The following is a 12,979-nucleotide window of genomic DNA, read 5'->3' as shown; positions in this document are numbered from 1 at the left end:
TCCTGCCTTCCCACCCACTTCTGTTTTTAATGTCCTTGAACCTTGCTTTTTTAAATTTGACAAATAGAAATAGTAACAATAACACCTTTTACAAAGGATTGTTATACGTGCCAACTGAGGAAGTATGCCTGGAGTGGTTTGCCTGGGGAGAGCGGTAGCCAGGGGCTCAGCAGCCTGAATTCCTTCTCTCTGACCAAGTGGAGAGGCAGCTTCTCACCCAGAAGAGGGGTCCACAGCCCCTTATCCTCTTTAGTCCCCTTGTGGGAACAAGTCAATCCTAGTGGATCCTGGTCCAGAGGAAGGGAAGACCAGCAAGGAAGAGGCCGGAGGCTGAGAAAGGGAAAGGCAGAGGGCGGAGCTGAGGGGTGAGGTGCGCTGATAGCCATGGGGAGGCCAGCTCCAGCACTGGGGCTTCATAGGCCCCAGAGCTGCAAAGCTGACGCAGGGAATGGGTGCTTGTCTGGCCTCTTCCACTGTGTCTTTGGAAGTGAAGCTTGGCTTTCCATGAACAGCATGGGGTAATTTCTGCTCAGACCAACCACAGGCAAGAGTAGGAGACTGTACTTGTGAACATCTTGGCACAGATACTAACGGTGCAGTTGTCATCACTTCAAGAGCAGTGAAGAGTTGAGTACCCGAGTTGATGTGCCAAGGCAGCAGGTTGTTAACTGCCAAATGAGTCATGCGAAGAAGCCTTGGCAAAGGAGATCATCAGGGAAGAATTCCTGAAGTAGGTGGGATTTGAGGTGGGCCCTGGGGGCCAGGTAGGTTTTAAATTAACTGGAAGGAGAAACAAGGGACTAAAGTGCGGGAGAATCAGTGTGAGCAGAAACACAGGGGCAGGAGGAAGTCCCCGACAGCCTGCTCATCCAGCCCCACCCCAAGTCTCACCTATAGAGAGTGCTTCCCTTGGGGTTGTGCAGTATCTTCACTTCTTTGGGCTGTACCATCTGATGACAAGGGATGATACTATCATAGAAGCTAATATTCATTGAGCCCCTAATGCTGCTGCTGCTGCTGCTAAGTCACTTCAATCGTGTCCGACTCTGTGTGACCCCATAGACGGAAGCCCACCAGGCTCCCCCGTCCCTGGGATTCTCCAGGCAAGAACACTGGAGTGGGTTGCCATTTCCTTCTCCAATGTGTGAAAGTGAAAAGTGAAAGTGAAGTCGCTCAGTCGTGTCCGACCCATAGCGACCCCCCGGACTGCAGCCTACCAGGCTCCTCCATGCCACTTTAATCAAATCAACTCGCTTAATATAGTCCATGGAATTCTCCAGGCCAGAATACCGGAGTGGGTAGCCTTTCCCTTCTCCAGGGGATCTTCCCAACCCAGGGATCGAACCCAGGTCTCCCACATTGTAGGTGGATTTTTTATCAGTTGAGCCACCAAGGAAACCCAACAATACTGGAATGGGTAGCCTATCCTTTCTTCAGCAGATCTTCCCGACTCAGGAATCGAACCTGGGTCTCCTGCATTGCAGGTGGATTCTTTACCATCTGAGCTACCAGGGAAGCCCAAGAATGTGTATATATATTATTATTCTCATTTTATGGATGAGGAAACTGAGGCACAAAGAGGTGGTGTTATTACTCCAGCAGGAGGACTGGGACACAGTCCCAAGAAGGTTGGCTCGAGAGGCTGCCTTTTCATCATTGTATCATCTTACACCCAAAGATCTCAATACCTCACCTCTCCCAGAAGATTATAGCATCTACCATCCTAGCATCTTCCATCTGAAAGTCCTGTATCTGAACACACCGTCATCTTCTCTGCCAGGGACCGGTGGGGGAAAACTCAACCCACCCCCAGCACCCCCTGCGAGGTCACCCACCACTGAGCTTTCCAGCAGGAGCCAGCAGGCCCTAGCCTGGACCCCGACCCAGCAGCCCGGAGGTCAGCTGCGGAATGGAAGCCTGAACATCACTGGTGAGTGGGGTGAAGAACAACCTACAGGTTGTGTTAAATAGGGTTTCTTTTGAGGCTTTCTGGGGGAGAGGTTCCAGAATCTCCTCCCCAACCTTCTGATTGAGACTGCAGAGACAGAAGAAAACCAACGTTTAAGTTCTGTATGTGTGTGTGTGTGCGCGTGCCCGCATGCACATGCATGCATGCACACCTGTCTCCATGGAGAAATCAGACATAAGCCTGATAGACTGATTTGCACAAGGTGAGAGGATGGCTGGAAGGCCCACCAGCAGAGGAACAATTAAGGCAAACCTGTGGAACTAGGAAGGAAAGTCATCTGGGGTCAGGTGTGACCAAAAATTTTTGGACCCCTTTGTGGGCTGAGCTACTGTCACACCCAACACCCAGATCACAAAGCAGGGACTCAACTCATAAAAGAGCCACAAGACCCTTCTCCTCTTGCCATCAGGGGCTCATGGCAGAACCCGTTTGCTTTGGGAAGCCCCGATCCCCAACTGGACGCAGGCTGGGCTCCTTCCCACCAGCCAGGCTGAGGACTCCTGTTCTTTCCACCCATGTCCACTGCACCTCGCGTCCTCCTCAGGAGCACAGGAAGGACTGCAGGCCACAGGGACTTGGCTGGGCCTTTGTTGCTGCCAGATTTCCCACCTCTGACTGTGGGCCCTGGATAGGCCTGTGGCACTTCTGCTCCCTTTGGAAGCTTCCTTAAGACATTGGTTGAAGGAAGTTGGGTGGATGATGGAAAGAGTCTGTGACTTCACTTGTCCTGATTCCCCTTGTCCCAGAAAAGTATTAATAGTAAAAGTTAAGAGGTGAATGGATGTCTTAGAAGGGAATAGCCCTGCCATTAAAACCTTGCACTGAGCAGGCAAACCTGTTTGCTCCTGGAAATTATTAAAACTCGGATCATCATAGTAATGAGAGTGATTTTGCGATTTCCCTTGTGTGCAGATGACTTTGAATCTAAATTCACGTTCCATTCCATGGAAGATTTTCCTCCTCCAGATGAGTATAAACCATGCCAGAAGATCTACCCCAGCAAGATCCCCAGAAGTAAGTACCACCTTGCTAAGACTCCTGGTTTTCCCTGACCCTCCAGAATTAGGTGCTTGGGTGCACTGACAGGCCACAGGCTATACAAAGGAACTCTGAGCATCTATCTGGGCCTGGGGGGATGATGTGGCACCAAGAAGGAGGAGCAGGAAAGGAGCTGGTTTCAGGCAGAGACAAGGTTATCAGTCAGGGCAAGTGGACGTGCCTGTAGGGCTGCAAGGTAGAGGTGACCTGGCCCAGGTTGAGCAGGGAGTACTCAGGTCTGAGGCTGAGGGGTAAGGTCAGGGCTGGCAACTAGCTTTGCAGCCTTATCCTAAGCCAGGGATTAGCAAATATTTTCTTTCAAGGGCCAGAGAGGACATGTCTGAGGTTCTGCTGGTCATCTGGTCTCCATCACAACAATTCCAACTCTGCTGTTTTGACATGAATGCAGTCATAGACAACACATAAATAAATGGGCCTTGCTGTCTGCCAGTAAAACTTTATTTGGGGAGGCAGGCACTGGCTACATTTGGTCTGCTGGCTGTATTTTGCTAATCTCTGCCCTAAATCACTACAAAAGAAGAGTTTAAAAAATCTTTCTGTTATATAAGTGATGTGTAGTTCTTCAACCTTCACACTCTAGTAAATTCTAATCCAAGTTGGCTATATTTGGAGCCCATGGTAACTGGTCTTATCCCTGAGAATAGAAGAAAAGCTTTATCCCACACAGCTCACCAGGGTACACAGGTGGCAGTCTGTGCTGTGATCCTCTCCTTTCAGAGAAATGTTCAAATCAGTGCCCACACCAGAATAATCTCCTGGTGATCAAGAAGTAGTAATTAAAAAATAAACCCAACCTACTCATGAATGGACAGCTTACAGACCAGAAAGGGCATTTGCCATTTCAAAAAGAAGATATGCTTTGGGATTGATATGGCATTGGTGGGCATGAAATACTGCAGGAGCCTCCTAGCACAATTAAATGAGTGTGTCCCTGCCATTCCTGGGTGCTGCAGAGAGAACCTTGTTGATTATGTGAATGTGAGCCTGATACAGTTCATGCTCGTCTGATTACATTTCTTCTTACAGCTTTCCTCTTGCATTTCTGCCATTGACCTGTAACCCAAGATTAGAGGTCTTCATGGTCTGGGAGTTGACTTTGTTTCCATCAGATGAGGCTATTTCCATGCTATTTTGTGACATTTCTGGGGCTCTGTCTCTGCCTGCTTGCCTGCTTTCTCTCCGTCCTTCTGACGCACAGCACACAGACACCCTAAGGCTTAGTGCTTTCAGTGCCGTCTTTCCTGTCTCCACTCTGCACATATGAGCTGTTTCTTTCTTTAGTAGATGACTTTGTCCAGGTTTTTTAATGTTTTTTAAAATGCATTAGGTTCCTCGATTCACTAAACAGAATTACCATATGACCTAGCAATTCCACTCCAAAGAATTGAAAGCAGGTGTTCAAACAAGATATCTGACAGATATTCCTAACTATTCACAAGAGCCAAAAGGTGAAAAGTACCCGAATGCCCGTCAAATGGTAAATAGATAAACCAAATACAGTGGAGCCATGCAGTGAAATATTACTGGACAGTAAGAAGAATGAAGCAGTGATACATGCTACAACATGGATGGACCCTGATAACATTATGCTAAGTGAAAGAAGCAGACATAAGGCCACATACTGTGGGATTCCACTGATACGAAATACCTAATATAGGCAAATCCAAAGACACAAAAAGTTTATTTAGCCGTTGCCAAGGGCAGGAGGGTATGGAGAATGGGGAGTGACTGCTAATGGGTATGGGTTTCCTTTGGAGCTGATAGAAATGTTCTGCAACAAGATAGTGGTGATGACTACTATACACAACCCATACACAACCATGGGAATGTATTAAATGTTGTTAGTGGAAATTTTTATATGTATTTTACCACAATAAAAAGAAAGTGCAAAACCCTATCACTAGGAATCTTTGGAAAAATGCATAGCTCACAAATATTCATTAACTTTAATGACGACAGTAAGGGTGAAATCATCATCTTATGGACAGATACTTATTAAGCCCCTTAGCACTGGAAAGATTTAGATAAATGATCCACTTGATCTATCCTTGAAAGAGTCATGTGCTGGTGAAGGAAGAGAGGACAGACAGACACTGAAATATAAAATTTCATTCTGGTGTTCCCAGCCAGACTGTCCACATCATGGTCAGTTCACTGGGAAAGTGGCTGATTGATTGTTTTCATCTCAACTCCTTTTTTCTTTACATTTAATTGTGGTTTAAAAACAGATAACATGAAATCTACCATCCTAACCATTTTTGTGTATATAGTCCAGTAGTGTGAAATGCATTTACACTGTTGTACAACCAGTTTCCAGAGCTCTTTTTATCTTTCAAAACTGAAACTCTATACCCATTAAACAATTCCCCATTCTCCCCTCTCCTAGGCCCTTGGCCACCATTGTGGTACTTTCTGGTTCTCTGGTTCTATGAGTTTGACTACTTTTGGTACCTCATTTAAGTAGAATCATGCTATATTTGACTTTTTGAGAGTGGCTTATTTAATTTAGCATAATGTCCTCAAGGTTCATCCATGCTGTTCAGTTCAGTTCAGTCGCTCAGTCGTGTCCGACTCTCTGCGACCCCATGAATCACAGCACGCCAGGCCTCCCTGTCCATCACCAACTCCCAGAGTTCACTCAAACTCATGTCCACAGAGTCGGTGATGCCATCCAGCCATCTCATTCTCTGTCATCCCCTTCTCCTCCTGCCCCCAACCTTTCCTAGCATCAGAGTCTTTTCCAGTGAGTCAGCTCGTCGCATGAGGTGGCCAAAGTATTGCAGTTTCAGCTTCAGCATCAGTCCTTCCAATGAACACCTAGGCTTGATCTCCTTTAGAATGGACTGGTTGGATCTCCTTGCAGTCCAAGGGACTCTCAAGAGTCTTCTCCAGCACCACGGTTCAAAAGCATCAATTCTTCGGTGATCAGCTTTCTTCACAGTCCAACTCTCACATCCATACATGACCACGGGAAAAACCATAGCCTTGACTAGACGGACCTTTTTTGGCAAAGTAATGTCTCTGCTTTTTAATATACTATCAAGGTTGGTCATAACTTTCCTTCCAAGGAGTAAGCGTCTTTTAATTTCATGGCTGCAGTCAGCATCTGCAGTGATTTTGGAACCCCCAAAAATAAAGTCTGACACTGTTTCCACTGTTTTTCCATCGATTTCCCATGAAGTGATGGGACCAGATGCCATGATCTTTGTTTTCTGAATGTTGAGCTTCAAGCCAACCTTTTCACTCTCCTCTTTCACTTTCATCAAGAGGCTTTTGAGTTCCTCTTCACTTTCTGCCATAAGGGTAGTGTCATCTGCATATCTGAGGTTATTGATATTTCTCCCAGCAATCTTGATTCCAGCTTGTGCTTCTTCCAGCCCAGCGTTCCTCATGATGTACTCTGCATATAAGTTAAATAAGTAAGGTGACAGTATACAGCCTTGACATACTCCTGCTGTAGCATGTCACAATTTCCTTCCTTTTTCAGACTGAAAAATACTGCATTGTACGTATTTATCACATTTTGTTTATCTGTTTGCCCATCAACAGACACTTGGGTTGCTTTCATCTTTTGGCTGTTGTGAACAATGCTGCTATGTACACAAATGTACCAATAATTCTTTGAAACCTTGCTTTCAGTTCTTTGGCGTATATATACTCAGAAGTGGAATTGGATGACATAGTAATTCTATTTTTAATTTTTTGAGGGACTATCATACTGTTTTCCCTTTTACATCCCTATTAGCGTACACAAAGTTTCCAGTTTCTCTACATCATCACCCACACTTGTTATTTTCTGGTCTTGGTATTTTGTTTTGTTTGTAGCCATCTTTATGGGTATGAAGCTGTATCTCATTGTGGCCCAACTCATTTTCTAAAATACATTTAGTTTATAGCAAAACTGGCTACCTTATATCCATTAGCAGAGAAATTTCCCCACCAGACACTGCAGTAAGTAACAGCTCGATGTGGCTCACACCATAACATCAAAGAATTAGATGTCCCAATACTAAGAGAATCAGAAGACAATGCCTATGCCCAGGTATTTCTTTCAGCTTTTACAGAGGACGGTTAGGTAGTAAGGACCTCTGGCCTAGTGTGCTTATCTTAGCCACGCCTGTTTACTACTGGTGACCACATCCCGTCGTGTGGTCTTCCCTGATGATCACTCCATATAAAATAGCAGCCCTTCCTGTCATTCTCTTTACGCTGCCTTATCATTTCTTCAAAGCATGCATCACCTCCTGACATGTTATATATTAACCTGTCTCCTGTCTATCTCCCAAGTACAGTGTAAGGCTCTGGAGGGCTAGGAGAATATCAATTTTTATTCACTGCTCTATTGTCAGCTCCCAGCATGGGGCCAGGCACTTGTTTTTGTTTAGTCGCTAAGTCTTGTCTGACTCTTTGCAACCCCATGCACTGTAGCCCACCAGGCTTCCTTGTCCATGGGATTTTCCAGACAATAATACTGGAGTGGGTTGCCATTGCCTTCTCCAGGGGATCTTCCTGACCCAGGGATCGAACCCACATCTCTTGCATTGGCAGGGGAGTTCTTTACCACTGAGCCACTAGGGCCAGGCACTCACACTCGAGAAATACTTGTTGAATTAATCAATAAAAAAATCCACACACATACATTTTAATATATTGCTAAACCATTTACAGCAGAAATTTGAAAACAACATGAGTTTCCAGCAATGAGGTAAAATAAATAAATTAGGTGGACTGTTCTCCATCTACTATAGTAGTGAATTGAATATTTAGTGACATGGGAAAATGTCAGTGCAACCTTGAGAAGAAACACAAAACAATCCAGTATACTAAAATTACATTAAGCAAAACCTAGGGGCTTCCCTGGTGGTCCAGTGGTTAAGAATTCGCCTTCCAATGCAGGGAGTACAGGTTTGACCCCTGGTCAGTGAGCTAAGATCCCACAGGCCTCACACCAAAAAAAAAAAAAAAAAAAGAATATAAACAACAGAAGCAGTGCTGTCACAAATTCAATGAAGGCTTTAAAACATGGTCCACATCAAAAAAAACTTTTAAGAAAACCTAAATTAATTTTAAAAAGAAATTGTTTCATGAACTTATGTGGGGAGGGAGAAGTGGAACAAAGAAAGAAAAGAGAGAAGGAGCTAGAAATACATCCACTGCAGTGTTAGGACTGGTTATCCCTTAGTCACGGAATGTTGGATGATTTTTATTTTCCTCATGCTTCACTATTTTGTCCAAGTGTTCTAAAATAAATATAATTACTTTAAAAAATTATTAAAACTAATTTTAAAATTCCAAATTATGGGGTGAAGGTCGCTGATTACGTCCACCACTGGTCCGAGTGCCCAAGGAGGGAAGCGAGGCCCTATAGTGTGTAGGGTGACTCTCTTAAGTTCTCTAGATGGTGTGGTGGGTCCCTCAGACCAACGTCAACTGTGGCAGTGATGGCCAGGGAGGAGATGAGAGGCCAGATGAGCAGTTTCTAAGGCTTAACTCTGGCAGATACTAGAATTATCATGTCCAGTGAAATGCATCATGTCCTTTAGTTAGAGGCTGTGAGAGGCTTCCAGCATTACAGCAAGGAAAGCCTTGTGAGGTTTTCCAGCCCAGTTCCTTCCAGGTGAGCAGAAGGAACCAAACAGAAGTAGGATGACCTGCTCATGGTCACAGCTGGTGGCAAAACCAGGGCTCAAGGTGTGGTTCTTTGTTCCACATCAGCCAGGAGAGCCTGAGGCTTCTTCTTGACATGGGCGGGCTGCCTGACATACCCGAACAGCATAGAACCAAACCAAGGGTGGGTTCTGTGCCTTCTCAGGTGAGGGATCTCCATGCAGAGGCCTAGGGAGACCCCCCCCCCACAACGTGCCCTCGGCTCACTTGAGAGGAAAGGATGCACCTGACATTAGAAAGGAAGCTACAGACTCAGTGGCTCTGTATTCAAGAGGGAAAATGACGACTCCAGGTTGCTGTTTAGAGTTCAAATCAACATCTTTCTGGATAAATATATTTTTAACAGCATCTTTTTCTTGTTTTTAAAAGATAGAAAAACAGCTACTCCCAGGGAAGCCCAATTATTTTGGCTAACCCTCCTGTAAGTAATCATACAACATACAGGTCACAGAACATACAGGCCCCTGGGGAATACAGCTGAGGGCACCCTAACTCTGGCCCAGCCCATGTATTCATCAGCACAGGCTGCACTGGAATCCTCTAGTAAGGGCATCCTCTTCTGTTTTGCGTCTCACTTCATATTTGTTGAGCTGCTTTGAGCTAGCAAGGGAAACAGAAACTACCATTCCATTTAACATCTGTGTCATACAGCTAGGCTTCCCCGGCGGCTCAGCCAGTCAAGAATCTGCCTGCAGTACAGGAGACCCACTTTCAGTCAGGAAGGTCCCCTGGAGATCCCACTCTAGTATTCTTGCCTGGAGAATCCCATGGACAGAAGAGCCTGGTGGGCTACAGTCCATGGAGTTGCAAAGGGTTGGTTAGCGTTGCCAGTGGAACATTTCCAGTCACAAAGAGTTGTGCTTTTGATTGCATGTAACCATCTGCCTCTCATGTCATGGTCCAATCAGTATTCCTTCCCTGCACATGAGGCCAGTACATGCAGGATCCCGTTTGTTTCAGATGCACAATGTGATTCTCTGCGCCATAACTGCTCCTTTCCACTTGATGCCACGTGGACCTTACCTCAGAGAGATCAAGTTGGCCCAGAGCTGACAGTTAGATCTGCCTCTCCAAGGAGTCTGTTTTCTCCTCACCCAGCCCCTGGAATTGTACTCCAAGACTGGGAGACGTTCTGGGAGACCCTCCCAGAGACCCAGCTTTGATGGCCAGCCAAGTTTGTAAATCCTTTCTGGATACTTTCCAAGCCTTGCAGTATTTAGCCTCTTGGTGGCTGGGCTACAGAACAAATTTTTTTAACACATGAAAATATCTCTGTGTCTGGGGAAAGGTATAAGGCTGGCCTGATTTACAAATGACAAAAAGTAAAGTTGGAAGCCAGCATGGCCCTCAGGCCGCTGCTCCTTCCACCCAGGAGTAGACTTTCTTGTTTAAGCCCCACTGTTCAGAGAAGCCTTTCATAGTTGGCTGCTCTGTAGCCGCCAGCTCCAGACACACAGCCATGTTAATAACCGGAGACAGACGTGCCATCCGGTTACCAGGAGGCAGCAACAATGGTCACACAGGCTGTTTTGTGTGCGGTAGACACAGGTGATTGGACAGAAATGGAAACAGTCTTTCTTCCTGCACCTTGTGGCACCAAAAGCTTGAAAACCAGTATTTCAGTGAATCTGAAATACTCTCCTATAGCAAAACAGCCCATGTGAAGGACTATTTCAAGCAGAAGGGCTCTGTTTGTTGAATTCTAAGAGATCCTAGTGGCATCTCATGAGGAAATATTTGAGATGCCACCCCCCCAAGGAGATATTTGAATTAAAAGAATCTTAGGTAACCCTGGCAACTCTCAGCCACCCTTTTCTAGCAACAGTGAAATTTCTTTTACAAGATGTAGAGTTTTCTTTTCTGTTTTATGAAGAAATTGGTTATCCTTTAGCTCTGCTGTTGTTTCTCATCATATTTATAAAAACTAGTGGGCACTGTACCTATGGAGAAGCTTGTTTCGTCGCCCAGTTGTTCTCGAAGAGGGGATTTTGCCTCCCAGGGGACATTTGGCACAGTCTGGAGACATTTTTTTGTTGACACAAATGGTCTCTGGGGCGTGGAGGATGTGCTGTTGGCATCTAGTGGGTAGAGACTAAGAAGGCTGTGAGATCACCTACAACCTACAGGCAGCCCCCTCCCCAAACAAAGAATTGTCCAGCTCCAAATGTCAATAGAGCCAACACCCCCCAAACAAAGAATTGTCCAGCTCCAAATGACAATAGAGCCAACACCCCCCAAACAAAGAATTGTCCAGCTCCAAATGTCAATAGAGCCAACACCCCCCAAACAAAGAATTGCTGCTGCTGCTGCTAAGTCACTTCAGTCGTGTCCAACTCTGTGTGACCCCATAGACGGAAGCCCACCAGGCTCCCCCGTCCATCCAGCTCCAAATGTCAATAGAGTCAACACTCCCCAAAGAATTGTCCAGTTCCAAATGTCAATAGAGCCAAGTTAAGAAACCTTGGTCTAAAGGAAGGCTTTTCTGTAGCAGACTGGAGTAAGTCTAAGAACAGTAGTTTCAGGGCCATACTGCTGCATGGAATTAAGTGTATCAGTGTCTCTACTTTTTACAGGGGCTTCCCTGGTGGCTCAGCAGTAAAGAATCTGCCTGCAATGCAGGAGACATGTGTTCAATCCCTGGGTCGAAAAGATACCCTGGAGGGCGGCATGGCAACCCACTCCAGTATTCTTGCTAGGAAAATTCCCATGGACAGAAGAACCTGGTTGGCTACAGTCCATGGGTTCCCAAAGAGTTGGACAGGACTGCAGCAACTGACCATGGAAATTTGGCTTAAAATCTAGTACTTCCTATATGCCATTTGCCCCAAAAAATCTTTATCCTAGAACAGATGCATTCATTAATTTTAAACGTATTATAATGAAAATTACAGGACCATTGGATTAATGTTTTGCAAGTTGTAGAGACCCTTCTATGTGGTAGTTCATTTAAAAAACTATGTCGTACCATAACAGATTCCTAAGATGACTTATATGTTCATTTTGTAGAAAACGTGGAAAGTGTTTTAAAGAGATTTTTAAAGAGTAATAAATACAAAAGGAATCAATTCAGTATATTATTTACATTTTTAAATGGATTTTTAAATAGTTGAAGGAAAGTCACTGTACAGTCTGACTCTTTGCAACTGTACAGTCCACGGAATTCTCCAGGCCAGAACACTGGAGTGGGTAGCATTTCCCTTCTCCAGGGGATCTTCCCAATGCAGGGATTGAACCCAGGCCTCCCACGTTGCAGGAGCTTCTTCACCAGCTGAGCCACAAGGGAAGCCTGAGAATACTGGAGTGGGAAGCCTATCCCTTCTCCAGGGGATCTTCCTGACCCAGGAATCGAACCAGGGTCTCCTGAATTGCAGGCGTATTCTTTACCAACCGAGCTCTCAGGGAAGCCCTTTAAATAGCTGAGGTGTTGCTATTTATACAATTTCTAGCCTGCTTTTTTTCTCCTACATTTCAAACATCAACCCAAATTATTTGAGCCTTTGTAGACACTCAGATGGCTGCTTGGTGCTCCATCATATGATAACAAACCCTAGATTTCCTGAACACTGTTTTTGAATACAGGTTATTATCAGGTTTTTTTTTTTACTATCATAAATAATCTGTGATGGATATTTCTGCTTTTCATGTTACTTTGTCAGTTGCACAGCAGCATGAATTGTTTTAAGGGCTTTGGGACATGGATATTTAATTCCTAGACAGTGATGGAAGCAGACAGAAAAGTCTTGTACCAAACGTAGCAGACATTTGGGACACAGGGAGACAGAAAGAGACACAGGGACACCATTTGGATTACCTGGCTCACAGAAAAAGTTCTGGAATTCCTGGGAATGTGGATTTAAAACTTGGCTAGATCAACCAAACCGCATATCTGCCTATATAAATACATACATCTGTGTAAGTAAATGCCAAAAAGTAAAACCAAGCTGGAGGGATAAACACCAAACTTTTAGCAGAGGTGACTCTGGGATAAATAATTGGGATTAGAGAGAAGGGCAGGCAGAGAGGAAGCACTTTAGGGTTTTACCCCTATTATCTTTTCTATATTCTTAAAATTCTTAATTATGAAAATATATGTTCATGTACATATAACTTGTGTAATATTTAAACCTAGCATGTTTTAGAGAATGAGTTGGATCCTCACAGGCAGGGCCTGAGCTGTGTTAGCACATACTTTTTACTCCTTTTTTAAACAACGCTAGCACAGCGCCAGCTCATTTGGGGTCAGGATGCACGAGTGAGTCTGTAGCAGGTGGGGTGTTCAGAGCT

The 12,979-nt window shown here is 45.0% G+C and overlaps 1 protein-coding gene across 2 annotated transcripts in view; it reads left to right on the top strand.

Annotated features, from left to right (window-relative positions):
- Positions 1-12,979, top strand: part of WIPF3 (WAS/WASL interacting protein family member 3) — an 83,548-nt gene that overhangs the window by 63,850 nt on the left and 6,719 nt on the right. For both annotated transcript variants that reach the window (XM_055420946.2, XM_055420945.2), the window contains exons 6-7: positions 1,781-1,930; positions 2,882-2,983. In XM_055420946.2, coding sequence (XP_055276921.2) covers positions 1,781-1,930; positions 2,882-2,983 — 252 coding nt within the window. The remainder of the gene's footprint in view (positions 1-1,780; positions 1,931-2,881; positions 2,984-12,979) is intronic.

This window comes from Moschus berezovskii, chromosome 3 (assembly GCF_049115385.1).
Source record: "Moschus berezovskii isolate FMDL1 chromosome 3, NW_MosBer_1.0, whole genome shotgun sequence".
In the NCBI taxonomy this organism is placed as follows: domain Eukaryota; kingdom Metazoa; phylum Chordata; class Mammalia; order Artiodactyla; family Moschidae; genus Moschus; species Moschus berezovskii.
This window is presented reverse-complemented; position numbering and strand designations above follow the sequence as displayed.